The sequence below is a fragment of the Macaca fascicularis genome, chromosome 7 (assembly GCF_037993035.2).
Source record: "Macaca fascicularis isolate 582-1 chromosome 7, T2T-MFA8v1.1".
In the NCBI taxonomy this organism is placed as follows: domain Eukaryota; kingdom Metazoa; phylum Chordata; class Mammalia; order Primates; family Cercopithecidae; genus Macaca; species Macaca fascicularis.
The window spans coordinates 167,713,309-167,732,478 of record NC_088381.1 but is presented as its reverse complement, the minus strand read 5'-3'; the positions used below and the strand labels follow the sequence as shown (position 1 = coordinate 167,732,478).

The window sequence follows — 19,170 nt, the reverse complement described above, 5'->3', positions numbered from 1 at the left end:
GGTTGGAGCCATGTCTGCTCAGCTTGACCTGCCAGCTCCCTGCTACCCATCCCCAAACGCCAGTTAAGTGTCCCCACACCACTGCACCCTCTCTGCACCCTATCCCTACCCAAAGCAGAGGCCACAGCTCCAGGCTGTCTGCAGGCCTTCCTGTGAGAGCCGCCGGCTTGTGGCGTGGTCATTCTTTCTATCTGTGGCTGACACCCTCCCCCACCTGTGAGTCCGCCAGGCCAAGGCCGGGTTTGAGTCAGCTCTGGGCCCCCCAGAGGCTGCGGGGGATGCTCCTTCTGCAGTGGGGAGGTGCTGACAGTCACGTACTCCCTCCCCTCACAGGGAGGACCAGGCTGGCTTCCAGCAGGAGGCCTCTGGGATGTCTGGGGGAGGACTGGGCATGGGGGATGGCAGGCTGCCTCCCAGTGTGTTCTCAAGTCCCAGGCCAGGGCCCACTCACTCCTGTGACACGATTGTGGCTTTTGTTCATGCCACAGCCTGTCCTTCTGGCCCCTCTACTGCTGTGAGGCCAGGTCTCACCTGACAGGCCAAAGGCCACGTGGCAGAATGTCTTGAGGTCCTGGTCAGTTACTGTCCCAGGTACAGACCAGGCTGCCATGTCTTACATGCTCCCCTCTGCCAATGAGCCGGCCAGATGGCCAGGCCTCGGGCCGCCGTGTCTGCTGTCCCTCCCCTGGTTCCCCGGGAACCACCTGTGGGTCAGCCGGCAGCTGCACACGGACCAGGGAAGGGCTGTGTGCACACGTGCCTTCTTTCATCTTTGCAAGGTAGGGTCATTGTCACTATTTTATTTTATTTTATTTTATTTGTTTATTTATTTTTTGAGACAGGGCCTCTCTCTGTCTCCTGGGCTGGAGTGCAGTGGCACAATCCTAGTTCACTGTAGCCCTGACCTCCTTCGCTCAAACGATCATCCCCACCTTGGCCTCCAGAGTCGCTGGAACCACAGACGGGCTCCACCACACCCGACTAACTTTCATTTTTATTTTTTGCAGAGACAGGGTCTCCCTATGTTTCCCAGGCTTGTCTTGAACTCCTGGACTCAAGCAATCCTCCTGCCTCATCCCGCCAAAATTCTGGGATTACAGGCATGAGCCACTGCACATGGCTTGACTCCTATTTTACAGATGAGGAACTGAGGCTTAAAGAAGGCCACGTGCCAAGAAGTAGCCAAACCTGGGCTCACACCCAAGCCTCATGATGCCTGGACTGGTGTTCTTTCCAGATTAGTCAGCAACATTTCATTCACCAAGAATTTACTGAGCAGATATTGTGGCAGGCACATCTTGGTTCCAGAGACACAGTAAGGGGCAGAATAGACATCTGGAAGGCAACAAGAGCCCTCCATTCACCAAAGCTCAGTCCAGAACTACAGAGGGAGCAAAAGTTCCCCCAGGGAGCCAGGCCGAAGACCTCGGCATCCACGCCTCCTAATCACACAGCAGACACTCCCTTGTGGCCTATGTACTCTTACTTACACACAATGTAATATGGTGCCCAGACCAGGGTAGTCCAGAACCAGGAAGCGACAAGAGTGATTGCTACTGGCAAGAGGATGATCCGCAGCTTGGCCTCAGTGTGTTTAGAGGCAGGTGGCAGGAAGCCCACAGCAAACCAGCCCAGTATCGCAGGCTACAGCTGCCTGGGCCATTCAGTGCAGGGCAGAGAGCCCCCATCTTGCCCAGAGTTTGCCATCCCATGTCACTGACACTCGTGACTTATGGCTCTGGGTCCTGAAGGTTTCTTATGTCCACCATTCATTTTTTGAAAGACCAAGCCTTTGCGCACAGTGTCCTGTCCATCAGATATTCGCTCCTCACCTACTTCCTCCTCTGCAAACTGCTATTCATGACTCAAGGCCGACTCAAAGGTCTCCTCTTGTCCTCCATGCTCCTAGGGCCCTGAATGGCCCATCCCTGGCCCTTACGGATGCTCCCAATGCACTCTGTCCATATCTCAGGCATGACACTCTCTCCATGGAATCTTGTAGCTTACAGGGTGAGTTCTCTACAGCAGTCACTGCTCCACCGCCAGGGGCGCTCCAGTCAGTCGGCTTGGCTAGGATTTCATTATCTCTTTGCTTGTCTGTCCACTCTATGGACTGTGGGACACAGTGGGGCTTCAAGGAGGGAGGCAATGTGGCGAAGCGGTTAGGAGAAGGGTTTTGGAGCCAGAGCATACATTCCCCATGGGGAATGCTCCTTAACCTCTCTGTGCCTATGTCCTCATCTATAGAACGATGCTCCTTAACCTCTCTGTGCCTATGTCCTCATCTATAGAACGGGAAAGGAGTTCCAACCTCTTAGAATTGTTGGGAGGAATAAATGGAGAAGACGCCTGTGTTTGTTCAGTAAATATGAGCTATCAGCATGCAACCAACATTCAGGAAGCCTTCTCTGAGGTATGTGGCCTTGTTCCTACACTCCTTGAGGAATCTCTGGCACCTTCCTGTGTGTGTCAGTCTCCTGAAGTGACGAAGGGGACTTTTGAGACTGGGCCTGTGACTTGCCAACTGCTTTTGGGCCCAGCATCCAGCACAGGGCTGACTCCTAACAGGCTCATGCTGAATACACGAGCCTGTAGGGCACATTTCACAGAGATCTCCATCAGAAACCATGCTTTGATGATTTCAGCGGCTTAGCGCGGCAACCCCAGTCACAGGGGTGGTTACTGATGTGGAAGCCCACACCAGATGCACTGGGGGTGCCACACGCCATGGCTGTCCTCTCTCCTCCAGAGGACACAGGCACTTACTGGACAAGCAAAGCCCCAGGAAAGAGTCTCCCATCTCCCCAAAGCAGGTGTGAAGGCCTGAGTGCCTCCACACTGACAGACATCTATAAATAAGGCACCTCCATCACCTCCCCGTGTGGAAATTAGGAGGTGCCAAATGCAGACTCCTCCTTGGCTAGCAGAGAGCACGGTCCTCCCACCAGGGTGCTCCAGGAGGCCCCGTCAGTGAAACTGTAACCCAGCCTCAGCCGCTGTCTCTAAGCTCACTCCAGACATGAGGTCACTCTCAGAGACGCCTGGGCTGAAGTGTTAGCAGTCACTTCACTGCTGGTTGCTTAAGGCCAGGCTGTCCTGGGAAGGTTCCCAAGACAAGAGAGGTGCCCTGCCAGGGAACAGCATCAGGACCGACCCTTCCCTTCCTCCATCCACCTGCCCCCCTCACTGCCCTGCTGAGTCAGGCACATAGCAAGTGCCTCATAGACAAATGTGGCATGGATGCAGGAACTCTGCTATGTGACGGGGGTGGGGAGACCAAAGGGCCTGGTCCTGAGGAGCCCCCAGGCTGCTGAGGGAGGCAGATGCTTGGCCAGACCATTCCCGTGCCCTTGAGGTGCACAGCATGGGAATCCAGCAGAGCCCACCTAAAGGTGGCCAGCCCACCCTTTGTTGCATTCTGGAGCTCCCAAGGGCCCCCTCCTCATCCTCCCAGAGCCTACTGCTTCCCACCTAGATATGTGTTCACATTAGTGAGTGTGGTCCATGTCCCCACCTCAACCACCGCTGAGCTGTGTGACCACTGGGCAAGTCCCTGCCTCCCTCTGAGTCTTCCTTGAATCGGGCTCCGAGCCTCACCTGGACCCTTCCCAGGGCTGGGCAGCCAGTGAGGGCCAAGGAAACCCTTGAGAAATCCAACTGCAAACATTTACCGAGCCCCTAGTATGTGGCATTTAATCTGCATGGCAACCCAGGGGGGTGGTTAAGGTTTTATTTTTTATATTATATTATATTATTATATTATACTATATTTTTGAGATGGAGTCTTGCTGTGTTGCCCAGGCTGGGGTGCAATGGCTCGATCATGGCTCACTGCAACCTCTGCCTCCCAGAGTCAAGTGATTCTCCCGCCGCAGCCTCCCGAATAGCTGGGATTACAGGCGTTCCCCAACATGCCCAGTTAATTTATATATTTTTGTAGAGATGGAGTTTCTCCATGTTGGCCAGGCTGGTCTCGAACTCCTGACCTCAAGTGATCTGCCCACCTCGGCCTCCCAAAGGGCTGGGATTACAGGCGTCAGCCACCGCACCCAGCTTCATTTTAAAGACACTGTGAGGTGCAACAGTGACCTGCCCAGGTCACGAAGCTGGGGAAGTGACAGAGCCAGGATCAAACTCCAACTCCAAGTCAGCCCTCTTGTCCTTCCCCACACCAACTGCCCCTGCTGGCCGAAGGCTGGGACACAGCCCTGCCCACTGGGGCCTCTCCACCCCAGGCCTCTCACTGGCCAGATGCTGGGGCAGGAATGCCTTGTCCTGCCCCATTTCTGTATTCAGCCAGGCAGCATTTGCCCACCTGGGTGTGGTCAGGCACTGGGGCCTCAGACTCCCACAAGAGGAAAACAAACAGCGGTGGCACCGCCAGGTGTGCACAGAAGCGGGGGCTCCACCCTCAGAGGGAAGATGGGGGGCCCAGGAACTTCAACACATAGCTGTTGCTCATTCCTGAGTGAGCTTCTGCCAGGCCAGGGCGCCATCCCCAGGAGAGGACACAGCACCCAGAGAGGTGATGGCGGAAGTGGCAAGGGCATCAGGATGGGGGTGGGACTCTCGTGGGGGGCAGTGGCCCCAACCGCCGCAACAACCCCTGGCCACACGTTGACCACGCCCACGGCAGGGCCCCCTGCTTTCACTGCCCCGGGGACAACACAGACACAGAGGAGCACTGACCGGGACAGATGCCTCTCCACCTTGGTACCCCGACAAGGGTGCAGCTGCTCGGGGTAGGACGCTGGGGGCTCGACTCAAGGGGACCGGGGCAGAGGAGCCCCCAGCCTCTGAGGAAATGATGACATCATCTGTCCGTCCCTCCTGCTTCAGGAGGGGAAACTGAGGCCCCAAGAAGGCCCAAGTCACAAAACGAATGAATGGCAAAGCCAAGAGTCGCCCTGGGATGCGCGGTCTCCCCGCCCCGTGCCAAATGACTCCCTTTTGCGGCCTAGAGTTCCCGAGTCCGCCGCCCACTCTTGGCCTTCGCCCCCGCGGGGTTCCGATCTCTGCTCCAGGACCCGGCCGCCCGCGCCCCGCCCCTCCCAGTGGCCGCGCGCCCGCTCACCTGGCACAGCAGGTCCCTCGCGTAGCCGGCGCACGCGGCCCACTCGGCGGTGTCCACGCGGCTCGCCAGGTCCCAGAAGCGGCGGGTCAGTTCGGCGTCGCGCCCTTCATCGCAGCAGCCGAAGTCCGAATACTGCGCGCAGAGGCGCAGCAGCTGCGGCGGCCGGAAGGGCGGCCTGAAGTCCAGGCACTGCGGATGCGCTGCGGCCCCGAGCACCCAAAGCGCCAGCAGCGCCCCGGCCCCGGCCCGAGCCATCGCTTCGCCCCGCGGGGGAAGAGGCGGAGGGACGGCAGCCCGACTTCCCTCCCGGGGCGCTCACAGCGGCGGGGAAGGGGCGGGCGCTCCCCTCCCCTACACGCAGGGCCTCGAGTTTGGGGACCTCCCCTTCTAGGAGGCCACCTCTGGTCGGGGACATGCGGCTGGACTGAAGGAAGAGGGACGCGGCGCAGAATGCGGTACGACCTCTTTTAACCGCTTTCCCAATTCAGTGGGAGTGGCCGGGTTTGTAGAAAGTCCCGGTGTGTTTTCCCGGTTCCGCCTGGGGCCCTGCTTCCTCCCCACAGGGCGCTATTTAGCCAGGGAGGCGCAGGGCCAGAGGGCTGGACTCTTGGGCTCCGGTTCCACCACCCACTGGGCTAGGGGAAGGGATGCCCGTAGCCGGTCCCCGAAAGCTCTCACGTAAGTTTAAAAATGGGGGCGCGAGGGAAAGGACAGGGGGTGTTGCCCCAGGACTCTCAGGGAGAAGCGAAACCTGGCCTAGGGGTGGGGAGGGGGGACGGAGCAGCTACCGCAGTCCACTCTTTGCCCTTACTGTGTGCTTCTTCCCAGTCTCTGCTCCTGGGGCAACGGATTCTCCTGCAGCCCAGGACCCACTGGGGCTTCCCACTTCCACTCTCGCATAGGGAGCACTGATGAGTCTACCCCCTGGGGTGGGCATCTAGCCCTTTGTTCTGCTGCCCCTGCTGAAGATTCAGACCCAACCCTGCCCCACCCCCCAACACACACATACAGACGCGCACACACAGCCTCACCTACCCGAGAATCTCACAGCACCAAAACCACCCAGGCATTTTCTCAAGTGGACCTCAGCATTCGCTCCTCCCTAGAGTGTCCTTCCCCATCTTCTCTGTCCAGTGAGCTCCTACTCCATCTTCATGGCCCCAATGCACACATCCGTCCTCTGCAGGTCTCTTTGGACTGTCCTGGGGGACCGTGTTTCTGCCTTTGGGCTCGTGCTCCTGGCAGAGCTGGGGGTGGATTAGATGCAGCAGGGCTGGAGCGCTCAGAGGTCTGTGGCTCTGGCCTCAACAGGTACAATGTAAGAGTCAGTGTCTCTGCTCGAGACCAAACATCTCTGAGTATTTGAAACACAGGATATGTAATGCAGGGACTTGAAGTCAAAGAGGCTAAGAAGCCATACAGGGCTCAGTGAAGTAACCTTGAGATCAGCAACAGTAGGAACAGTCCCCAGGTCCTTGATGCAGGGAGAGCAAATGTTACCGGAGCCAAGGAGCTATGGTCACCTTGTAAAAGCTGGACCCTCACAAGGCCTGTCTGGCCAGAGCTGGAGATAGCCACCGTCAGAGATTCTGCGCAGAGAGAGCGGGAGAAATACCCCGGCTTCGCCCTGCCACCTCCCCTCCAACTCTCACCTGTGACTTTCATTGGCTGAACCTAGCAGAGGGCTGCTAGGGTGGGAAATGCGGACTGCAGGGGCTCCCTGCATAGAGAGCAGGGCACAGGCAGAGCCAGGATGGAGTCGGAGGGCACACAGGCCCAGGGAGGGCATCTACGATGGCCCCTACTTCCCAGCTGGGACTCAGAACTGGGTGATAGTCACACATCAACACAGGGCTCCAAACGGGTGTACAGAGGTGGCAGTGATACAGAGCCTGGGCCATAGCCATTAGGTTTGGACTCCTACAGCCACAGAAAATGTCAAACACAGCCCAGCCCCAGCCAGAGTAACATAAATTCTCACCCTAAGACCTATTTATCTCAGTTCCTGTTATTTAGTATACCCTGACTGGCTTTCCAGAAAAACAAGGCATGAAAAAAGATAAGAAAAGTCAGTCAGGGGCCAGGCACAGTGGCTCACGCCTGTAATCCCAGCACTTTGGGAGGCTGAGGCGAGGGGGATCACCTAAGGTCAGGAGTTTGAAACCAGCTTGGCCAACATGGTGAAACCCCGTCTCTACTAAAAATACAAAAATTAGCCAGGCGTGGTCGTACACGCCTGTAATCCCAGCTACTGGGAGGCTGAGGCATGAGAATTGCTTGAACCCAGGAGGCGGAGTTTGCAGTGAGCGGAGATCATGCCATTGCACTCGGCCTGGTTGACAGAGCGAGACTCTGTCTCACAAAAGAAAAAAAAAGAAAAAAGAAAGAAAAGTCAGTCAGAAGGAGCATCAGAGCCAGCCTGGGACATGACACAGATGCTGAAATTACCAGACGTGGAATTTAAAATAACTATGACTAATATGTTATGGGCTCTGGTGGGAAAAGTTGACAACATTAAGACCAAACGTCTCTGAGTATTGACAAGGACATTGCAAGGACAAATGGGTAATAGAAGCAGAGAGGGGTCCACCTTAAGAAAGAAAATTAAGGTCGGGCGCAGTGCGTTATGCCTGTAATCCCAGCACTTTGGGAGGCTGAGGCAGGTAGATCACAAGGTCAGGAGATCGAGACCATCCTGGCTAACATGGACAAACCCCGTCTCTACTAAAAATACAAAAATTAGCCAGGCATGGTGAAGGGCGCCTGTAATCCCAGCTACTCGGGAGGCTGAGGCAGGAGAATCACTTGAACCCAGGAGCAGAGGTTGCAGTGAGCCCAGATCACACCACTGTACTCTAGCCTGGGCCACAGAGCGAGACTCGGTCTCAAAAAAAAAAAAAAAGGCTAAGAATTTTCTGAAATTCATGACAGATACAAAACAACAGATCCAGGAATCTAAGAGGCATAAAGCAGGATAAATATCAAAAAATCGATAGCGAGGCATATCCTATGCAAACTACAGACAACCAAAGATGAAGAAAAACCTTGAGAGAAGCCAGAGGGGAAAAAATACCTTACCTATGGAAGAACAAGGAGAAAAATTACAGCAGACATTATTAGAAACCAGGCAAGCCAGCCGGGCGTGGTGGCTCACACCTACTTTGGGAGGTTGAGGCAGGTGGATCACCTGAGGTCAAGAGGTCAAGACCAGCATGGCCAACATTGTGAAACCCCCGCTCTACAAAAATACAAAAAATCAGCCAGGCATGGTGGTGGGCACCTCTAACCCCAGCTACTTGGGAGGCTAAAGCAGGAAAATTGCTTGAACCTGGGAGGCAGAATTTGCAGTGAGCCGGGATCTCACCATTGCTCTCCAGCCTAGGTGACAGAACAAAAGAAAAAGAAAGAAAAAGAGAGAGAGAGAGAAAGAAAGAAACCAGGCAACCAAGAGAGAGTAGAGTGAAATATTTAAAGTGGTAGAAGAAAAAAATAAAAATAAAAACCCCATCAACCTAGAAGTCTAGATCCAGTGAAATTATCCTTTAGGAGTGAAAAAGAAATGAAGGCTTTCCCAGAAAAACAAAAATGGGAGAAATTCATCACCAGCAGATCCGCCCTACAAAAACAAAAAAGCATTAAAAGAAGTTCTTCAGGCCAGACGCAGTGACTCACACCTGTAATCCCCACACTTTGGGAGGCCGAGGTGGGTGGATCACCTGAGGTCAGGAATTGGAGACCAGCCTGACCAACATGGTAAAACCCTGTCTCCACTAAAAATATAAAACGTAGCTGGGTGTGGTGGTGGGCACCTGTAATCCCAGCTACTCAGGAGGCTGAGGCAGAAGAATTGCTTGAACCCGGGAGGCGGAGGTTGCGGTGAGCCGAGATCACACCACTGAACTCCAGCCTGGGTGAGAGAGAGATACTCTGTTTTGTTTTGTTTTTTTTTTTTCCTGAGACGGAGTCTCACTCTGTCGCCCAGGCTGGAGTGCAGTGGCGCGATCTTGGCTCACTGCAAGCTCCGCCTCCTGGGTTCAAGCCATTCTCCTGCCTCAGCCTCCCAAGTAGCTGGGACTACAGGCACCCACCACCACACCTGGATAATTTTTTATATTTTTAGTAGAGACGGGGTTTCACCATGTTAGCCAGGATGGTCTCGATCTCCTGACCTCGTGATCCGCCCGCCTTGGCCTCCCAAAGTGCTGGAATTACAGGTGTGAACCACTGCGCCTGGCCGAGATACTATAGTTCAAAAAAAAAAAAAAAAAAAGTAAAGAAGTTCTTCAGGGAGAAAGATGATATAGGTCAGAAATTCAACATACTGGATGGTTATGGCAAATGGAGGAGTGACATGGATGACAGCAACGTCATAAGAGATGGGAGGAAGGAACTGGAAATTCTGTTCTAAGTTATCACACTACACATGAAGTGGTATAGTGTTATTTGAAGGTGGACATTTATTAGGGGAAAAAATGTATTTCCTCTATAGTATCTGCTCAAATTTTTCTGCAAATCTAAAATTGTTCAAAAAGTCTATTAATAAAAAAACCCAGCTGGGCGCAGTGGCTCACCCCTGATATTACAGCACTTTGGGAGGCCAAGGCAGACAGATTGCTGGAGCCGAGGAGCTTGAGATCAGCTTGGACAGCATGGCAAAGCCCTGTCTCTACAAAAAATACAAAAATTAGCTTGGCGTGGTGGTGTGCACCTGCAGTCCCAGCTACTTGGGAGGCTGAGGTAGGAGGATCGATTGAATCTGGGAGGTTGAGGCTGTGGTGAGACAAGATTGCACTACTGCACTCTAGCCTGGGTGACAGAGCAAGACCCTATCTTGAAAATAAATAAATAAAAATTTTAAAGTTTTAAAAACCACATAAACAAAATATGTATTGCACACTCTAGCCCAACCATTAAAATAATTGTAAAAGAAATATAATTGATATGCCTTAAAAGAAGGTAAAATGAAACCATACTAATAAATGCTCAATTTTTAAAACCAGAGAAAGCAGGTAAAAGAAGGGAGGTAGGACCGAAGAACAAGTATAATCAATAGAAAAGAGTTATACATATTGTAGATAGTAATCCATCTCTATCAACAATCACTTTAAATCTGAATGATTGGAATAGATCAATTAAAAGACATAGATTGTCAGAGTGAATTAAAAAATAAGGCCTAGGCCGGGCACGGTGGCTCACAGCTGTAATCCTAGCACTTTGGGAGGTGGATGCAGGAGGATCACGAGGTCAGGAGTTCAAGACCAGCCTGGCCAATATGGTCAAACCCCATCTCTACTAAAAATAACAAAAATTAGCCGGGCATGGTAGCGCGTGCCTGTAGTCCCAGCTACTCCAGAGACTGAGGCAGAAGAATCACTGGAACCCAGGAGGCAGAGGTTACAGTGAGCCGAGGTCACACCACTGCACTCCAGCCTGGGCAACGCAGCAAGACTCCATCTCAAAAATAAAAACAAAAAACAAGGCCTACCTGGCATGGTGGCTGTTGGCTCATGCCTGTAATCTTAGGACTTTGGGAGGTTGAGGTGGGCAGATCACTTGAGCCCAGGAGTTCAAGACCAGGATGGGCAATGTGGCAAAACCCTGTTGCTACGAAAAATCCAAAAACATTAGCTGGGTATGATGGTGTGCGCCTATAGTCCCAGCTACTCCCAAGGCTGAGGTGGGAGGATTACTTGAGCCCAGGAGGTCGAGGTTGCTGTGAGCCATGATCGCACCACTGCACTTCAGTCTGGGTGACAGCGTGAGACCCTGTCTCAAAATAATAATAATAATAATAATAATAAAATAAAAATAAACAACCAAGGGGCCCAACTATATTCTGTCTACAAGAAATCCACTTTAAATATAAAGACTGATAGTTGAAAAATAAAGAGATGGAGAAAGATACACCATGCTACCATGAATTAAAATAAAGCTGCAGTCACCACATTCATTTCAGATAAAGCAAACCGTAGTGATAGAGAAGCCAGAAGCTGGTTGCCCAGTCTCCACCAGTTAGGCAGCTCCCTGAAGGCAGGGGCCCCGCTGTTGAGCCCCCAGGGTATGATATCTGGCACATGCTGGGCATCTTATTTGTAAGAACAAATCAGCACATGAATGGACAAAAGGATGAAGGAGTGAATGAGTGAAAGGACGAGGGAATGAATGAATGATCAAATGCTCTGACTTGGCTATTTCTATAACCCGAGCTCCTGCCACAGCTGGACAATTCCACCAAATGCCATCTGGAGCCAGAGCTGTTTGTGTGGCGATGGGGTGTGCACCACCAGAGCAACAGAGACAAAGCTAGTCCTTTGGGCCAAAGGTGCCTCACGCTCCATCTAATGGAAACACAGCTTCGGAAGCCAGACCTGGGGCTGAGAAGTTTCCCAATTTTCTTCAGCAAATGATTCAGGGCCCACAAAGGCTGCCTGGCACAAGGGAGCCACCTGGCCCTGCTTCAAATTTCCCATTAAGGACTCTTCCTCAACCCAACCTCCGTTTCCCTATCTCTTGAGTGGGAGTGGGGAAGAGGTGAGACCAGGCCTCTGCTGGCCCCTCTGGGGCATGAGGGTGTGGGGTCCAGGAGCATTGCCCACATTTCCAGGAGCCCAGCAGGCACCATCGGCTGCCACTACCAGGGCACACAGGCCAGTGGACACCCAGCGCCTCTCTGACCAGACTGAGTTGGTGTGGGCACCTACGCATCGGCTCCCACACACCAGGCTCTGCTAATTCCATGGTTTTGAGTCCCTTCTTCAGAAAGACTGGGAAGGCCTCGGGGCAGCCCGACAGGCCTCCCATCCCCACTGTCTTGAGGAGAACAGCCAAGGTGTTGGTGAATCTGTTGTCCGCAGGGCCCAGGCCTCCTCTGCCACTCTTAGCTGCAGCAGGAGAATGTGCCAGGACCCATCCTGTGAGTGCTGGGGAGTGACAGGGTCATTGCTCTGCCACCCTGGCAGCTGGGATACCCGTGTGATATAGATCACGGCCAGGCAAGGGGCCAGCACAGACCTTAGGCCAGACCTGGCCTTCATAAACATCCTTATGGAAAATTACCAAGAACAGAAGAAGGAACACCCAAAAACACACCACCAGACTTCACCCGTGCTAATATTCGACCACGCTCCCTTTAGGTGTCTGAAATCCTTTTGAAAACACTGTGTGCCGCAGTGTGAGAGGCCATGTGGGTTGGTCATGAAGAGCAGTGGGTTCGATTATGGCTCTGTAACTTACTAACTGTGTGGCCTTGGACAGGGCACTGGACCTCTCTGGGCCTTGGTTTACTCAGCTGTTAAATGGGGCTAATCAATGAGGCCACTGGAAGAGTGCCTGGCATGTAGTATATGCTCAACAAAGAGGAGCTATTACAGGCCCAGTGGGCTTCCGACACCACGGCCTCACGTGAGCCTCAGAACCTTTTCCTCTGCTCAGGGAATGTTCCCTGAAGGTGGCTGTATGCAGATTCCACAGAGAACACAGCACAGCATCTGGCATGTTCTTAAACTTTGTATAAATGGTCTCTTGCCACACTTTTCTTTTCTTTTTTTCTTTTTTGAGATGGAGTCTTGCTCTGGTGCCCAGGCTGGAGTGCAGGGGCACACTCTCGGCTCACTGCAACCTCTGCCTCTTGGGTTCAAGCAATTCTCCTGCCTCAGCCTCCCTCGTAGCTGGGATTGGAGGCACCCACCATCACACCCGGCTGATTTTTTTGTTTTTTGTTTTAGTAGAGACCGGGTTTCACCATGTTGGCCAGGCTGATTTCAAACTCCTGACCTCAAGTGATCTGCCTGCCTCGGCCTCCCAAAGTGCTGGGATTACAGGCATGAGCCACCACACCAGTCTTTTGCCACACTTTTCTTTTCTCTTTCTTTCTTTTTTGTTTTTAAGAAGGATCTTTCTCTGTCACCCGGGCTGGAGTGCAGTGATGCAATCACAGCTCACTACAGGCTCAGGCAATCCTGCCTCAGCCTCCCAAGTAGCTGGGACTACAGGCATGCATCACCACGCCCGGCTCATTTTTTATTTTTTTATAGAGATGGATGTTGTGTTGTTCAGGCTGCTGTCAAACTCCTGGGCTCAAGCAATTCTCCCCCGGGGCCTCCCGAAGTGCTGAGCTGATATGCACGCACTGCCACGCCTGGCCTCTTCCTGTACTTCTCTTTTTGTAACTTCCTTCTTTCCCCTCCATTTGGTGTTGGAGATTCGTCTACACTAAAGGGCAATTCACTCCATTTAACTGCTGCCTAGAACTCCACTCTGTAAGCAGTGCCACCGTCTGCAGATCTTGCAAGTCACCAAAAAGCAGCTCAGACTGTCCCTGAAGTCCTGCCTGCCTGACAATCTGCTGGGCTCTCTTCAAAACATCTATTTTAAAATTTAAACTTGGAAAAGGAAAAAAAAAAAACAGAAGACAGAAATGGGCATTTATTAAAGAGCCACAACTGTGCTACGAGCTTTGCCTGTGCCACGTCACGCGGGCCTCATGTCAGCACCAGGTCCCAGTGGGACCCCGTGGACCAGGAGGTCATCTTTCCCCAAATGTTGCCCCACTCCGACCCATATGCCAACGGAACTCCACCCCCACTAGGTATTTCTGAGTCTCAGGGGCCATGCATAGACTCGGGGGCAAGTATTCTGAAGCCTCTATGACATCCCTTCCCACTCACACCCACCACCTGGACCAGTCACTCCCCACCACGTGCACATGAAGAAGCTGATGCACAGAGAGGTGACAACAGCTAGTCATGATCAGGTCACAGAGTGAAGGGGTCAGGATTTGAACCCAGTGCCCGGTGGCTCCAGAGGCAGAGACTCTTCCTGAAGCCACAGGTGGAGCTGGTGGCAGTGGAAGGCTAGAACCCAGGGCTCCTGACACCCAGGAGCATGCTCTGGCTGAGACCCTCTGAGATCAATGCATGGTAGGATTGCTGCTCCATGTTTCAGCCTTGCTGAAGGCACGAGATAACTTTGCACGAAAATGCATGTATATATGTGTGATTAATTTGAAAGAGAAGCACCAAGCCATAGCCCAGCTCTCCCCTGCCTCCGGAGGCTGGTCATGCTGATCAAGCCTAGCAGGTAGCTCTCTCTGTCCCGCCGTGTCCCTCCTGAGCTGCAGGCCTTGTGTCTCTGGGCCTGCGTGCAGCCTCTGGCAATGTAGAAAATGAATGAATGAATGAATGAATGAATGAATGAGGTGGGCTCACCACTGCAGGAACGACTGGGGAGGGTGAAAGGGGAGCCTAACCTGCTAACCACATAACTAATGATGCCCTCAGAGGAGGAGACCCCAGAGTCCACGTCTAACCCCTGACGGCCCAAGCAGGGAAACTGAGGCCCAGGGAGGAAGAGGCTCAGCCTTACTTTCCTCTGGATGCTCTGAGGTCACTTTCCTTTCCTGGAAGGTGGCAGGGGCCACCCCCACCCCTCATCTGATTCCCCTGCTTCTCAGTCCAAAGCCACTAGATTCTTCACAGCAGGGGCAGGGACAGGGCGCTCGCTACACTGTGAGATTATTTCCCGGGAAGCACCCCACCTGCCCGAACTCTTCACCTGCTTTGCCCCTAAGTCCCACTCAGGACGGCAGGCGGAGGGTCCTGGCTCTCCATGTTCCCTGGACGTCCCAACTGTCCAGCAGCCAGTATTTCCCTGGGGCTCTCCTATCGGGGCCTCTGGGACGCTTCTTCCCTGGGACCCCCACCCCGCAGACCCCAACTCTACCTCCAGCTCGTTGAGTGTCCCTCCCCGGCCCCCACCCCAAACCCACTAGATCCCTTCTGGGTCACCACTGAAGACCCCCAGTGGGGATTGCTTCAAACTTGCCCCTCAGAGGGGAGGTAGTGGGTGGGAGCAGGACACAAGAGCAACCTCGAGCTGCTGACAGGTGGCATGGGTGAAGGAGATGGGGGCTCATTACACTGCCCTCCAGTCTGTGTGTGTTTGAAGTTTTCTGTTAGAGGAAGTTTGCAAATCAATTCATCAACAAAAAGAAACGAATGAAAAACGACAGCACCCCCGCTGTGGACTGCCAGCCTGGCTCTCGGCCTGCCTTCCTCCTCGACTTGCCATCGCTGCCTGACCACATCCCCCCACCCCCCAGCTAATGGTCCTGGGGCCAAATTCACCATCTTTCTAACTTACCGCGTGACCTTAGAGAAAGCCCTTGCTGAGCCCCCGTTTCCTTATCTGCACCACAACCGTGTGGGCCTAGCCGTTCTGGGAGATTCCGATTTCAAATGTTCTAACATTTCCCGTGCTCTGTCCTGTGAAATACGGTTTCTCGGCGCTCTTCCCAGGAGCTGGGGCTGCGTAGGGTGTCGTAGTCAAAGAAGTATGGGAAATGCCACATTCTAAGTCCCTCTTAGAGATTGAAGAGACAACTCTGCATGCTCTGAGAAGTCCCGCAGCCAAACCCCGGTTCGTTTATTTGCGCCAGTGAGACTTATTTTCCCCAGCACACCTGTGAACACTTCCAGCCCTACATCTAAATGAAAGCCGTCACTGGGGGGCTTCCCTCACCTGGGTGGAGAAGAGTTAAATGGAAAATGTAGTGGAAAGGACCCCCCAGTGTGGGGGCTGACAGATGCCACCCCAGGCCCCAGGCATCTCCAGCCCCAGCCTCAGTAGAAGTGCATACGCTTGCACAGACATATACGTGCCCTGTCTTGCTGCTCAGAAGCCCTTGGGGAGACATGTCTACACACTCTGAGCTCACGTCCCCAGGGGGACCTTGGGCTGGGAGATTTTCCAGTGCCAACTGTGGGCACTAGCGCCTCTGCAAAAACACCTCCGCAGCCTCCCTTTCCTCACCACCGAGTCCCGTGAGGACTGAACAGCAGCTTTGCTCCTGCCCCGCCAGGCTTCCACACGTCCCTGGGCTACAGCCCTGCATGGAGACAGGCCCTGACTTCACACTCAGTGCTGTTCTCACACACCAGGGGCTTACTGATCCTGTCCTGGAGGCAGGGGAGAGAGGGCAATGCCAACGGAAAGCTATTAGAATGCCTGTTTTAAACCAAAACAGGGATTTGGTTTAAAATTCCAAGGGACAATCCTAGCATCTGGACATCAGAGCTAGGAAACAGCCTGCCATGTTACAGATGGGGAAGGTGGAGGCTGCCTGCTCTCCTGCTCGGGCCCCAGCAAGGATGGTGGCCCCTGTAAGGGAAGGCGGGGTCCTGAGTCCTTCCTACTGATTGCCCTAGATTTAGTAAGCAGGATAGTTAAATCCAATTTGGAACATTTTCCAGTCTCATCTAAGCCTGTGGCTGCCCTGCCCAGGACCCCTCCGCAGTGCAAATCCAATTGTGATTTGCACCCTCATCCCAGCTTCAGGACCCCCTAGCTGGGCCCAGACCTGGGTCATCCCTCCCAACTCTGCAGGTCTCAAGCCACAGGGACCCACACTCCATGGGCTGTGACATGCCTCTGGGGTCCCCAGAGTGGCATGTCTCACACACAGTTCTGCTTAGTTCCTTTGGGGGGGTCTGCCAGGCATCACAGACTCTCTCCTAGGTGTCCCCACAGTGCCTGTCAGCCTGGCTTCCCCGAGGCTGCAGCTGAGACCACAAAGTAGAAAGGCAAAGGTGTGCAGGGGTTGGCGCACCCTGCCCTGGGGGCGACATTCTGGGCTGCAGGGTCTTGCAGGAGTTCCCTGGGGCAGCTCTGTCAGTATCCACCTTTCCCCCAGCCTAGCTTCAGCCATGTCTCAGTTGGGGCTGACTGAGGAGTAGTTTGAATGGCAGCTGCCTTCCCCAGTATGCTGGGCTTCTTTCCTTTCTGTGTGTCTCTCCTGCCCCTGGGAGGCTCCTCTGTCTCTCACACGAATCCACCCACCCAGTCCACCCACTCACCACTTGGCCAGACTCGCCCAGATGGGTCTGAGTCTCAGCTCCATGAGGCCTCAGATGGAACCCTCCCTCTACCCCATCCTCACTCCCCCATCTATACATGCAAATAGTCTGTCTCTCTCTCTGTCTCTCTCTGTCTCTCTCTCTCTCTCTCACACACACACACACACACACACCGATTTGTTCATCATGTGGGTTTGAAATAGCCTGAGGCTGGCGAGAGAAGGAATCACATGACTGGCTCAGACTTCTAAAGGATGTGATGAGCTGAGGTGGCGGCCAGCGCACCGCCATGCAGACACACGGGGAGGGACTTCAGTCTTAATGCTTGCCTGCATAGCACAGCACAGGACGCAGGTCTTGGGGCAACACCTGTGAGCAAGTCCAAGTAGAGATGGGGGTGATGGAGTCACCCAAACGCCGCTGTGGTCCTGGCTGCATTAATAGAGATCTAACACTCAGAAAAAGGGAAGTGATAGCCCACCCAGAGCTTGGCTACTCAGAACCACTTGGTGATAAGGTCAAATGGGAGCATATTTAGAGGTGGGGGGAGATGTGGGATGGGATGAGGACTGGAGGTTCTCAACAGAAAGGAGGAAGCAGCCCTGCCCTGCGAAGCCCAGAGAGTGGAGCTGGGGCCAACAGAAAGAGGGTTTCAGTTCAGTCTGACGAACGGGCATTGGGTTTCCCCCAGAGGTAGTGAGCTCACTGTCCTCAGAGGTAAGTCAGTAGAGGCTGCAAAGTTACCTCTGAGAGTGCAGATTCCTGCTAGGGCCTGGATAATATTTAAGATCTACCCCAATGCAAGAGTTGGGGATTCTCAGACACACAGGCACCTCCACACGTGTGCAGAGCTACTCCTGTTCCTTCTCCCTGCCCCTACCTGGGGTCAGCAGCTGCAGGTGAATGACAGAGACTCTAGTGCAAGACCCAAAACACAGATCAGGCTGTGCCTGGTAGATGGGCCAGATGCTGGTGGTGTTGCTGGTGTCACCCCCACTGGCCCTGCCCCGTGTCCACTCCCAGGCTCGGTCCCAGGCCCCCATCCCGAGGGAATCCTCCTGGTCTGGCCTTGCTTTTAGAGCCCACCCCTCATCCCAGGATGTCTGGGGCATGGGCTTAGAGCCAAAGGAGGGGCTCCAGGGCACTTTAGCCAGTAGGACAGTCAAGGCCCACGGCAGGACCATAGGGAGGGCAGAGTGGAGGGTGGGATAGGGCAGAGTTGAAGGCCAAGCATGGTGGCACACACCTGTAATCCCAGCTGCTCAGGAGGCTGAGGAAGGAGAATTGCTTGAATCCAGGAGGCAAAGGTTGCAGTGAGCAGAGATTGTACCTTAACCGGGGTGATAGAGCGAGACTCCGTCTCAGGAGCCAGAAGTCACAGAGGTGCCTACAAATTCTGAGCAGAAAAGACCCTCAGATCATGGCTAGTCCAACCCCACGTGTCCCCAGTGTCCCCACATGGAAATGAGGCCCAGAGCGCAAAAGTGACTCCCATGTCAGAGTGGTGTTGGGGCCAGGACGGTAGAGGTCAGTTACAAGCTTAACTGTGTCTCCCCCAAGTTCATATGTGGAAGCCCTAACTCCAGTACCCCAGAAGGTGACTGTATTTGAAAATGGAACTCAGCCGGGCGTGGTGACTCACGCCTGTAATCCCAGCACTTTGGGAGGCCGAGGTGGAGTTCAAGACCAGCCTGGCCAAAATACAAAAATTAGACAGGTATGGTGGCACATGCCTGTAATCCCAGCTACTTGGGAGGCTGAGGTAGGATAATTGCTTGAACCTAGGAGGTGGAGGTTGCAGTGAGCCGAGATTGTGCCACTGCACTGCAGCCTGGGTGACACCGCAAGACTCTGTCAAAAAAAAAAAAAAGAAAGAAAGAAAGAGAGAGAGAAAGAAAAAGAAGCAAGAAAGAGAGAAAGAAGGAAAGAAAGAAAGAAAGAAAGAAAGAAAGAAAGAAAGAAAGAAAGAGAAAGAAAGAAAGAAGGAAGGAAGGAAGGAAGGAAGGAAGGAAGGAAAGGAGAGAGAAGAGAAGAAAGAAAATGGAGCCACTGCAGATGGAATTGGTGAAGGTGAGGTCATTAGAGTACATCCTAATCCAGTAGGACTGGGGGTCTTATCAGAAGAGGACATTTGGACAGAGGACATGCGTGCAGGGAGAAGGCCATGTGCAGGTGAAGGCGGGATCCAGTGATGCTTCCACAAGCCCAGGAACACCAGGATTGCCAGCAGCCCCCGGAGGCCGG

General features: G+C 53.6%; 1 protein-coding gene across 5 annotated transcripts in view; it reads right to left on the bottom strand.

Moving 5' to 3' along the window:
• Positions 1–19,170, bottom strand: part of HHIPL1 (HHIP like 1) — a 77,686-nt gene that overhangs the window by 31,557 nt on the left and 26,959 nt on the right. For 3 of the 5 annotated variants that reach the window (XM_015454201.3, XM_045396969.3, XM_073998168.1), the window contains exon 1: positions 5,075–5,526. The exons of the other annotated variants lie outside the window; for them this stretch is intronic. In XM_015454201.3, the coding sequence (XP_015309687.3) occupies positions 5,075–5,329 (255 nt within the window). In that variant the 5' untranslated portion in view covers positions 5,330–5,526. Of the gene's footprint in view, positions 1–5,074; positions 5,527–19,170 lie in introns of those variants that run through there. 5 annotated transcript variants of the gene reach the window in all.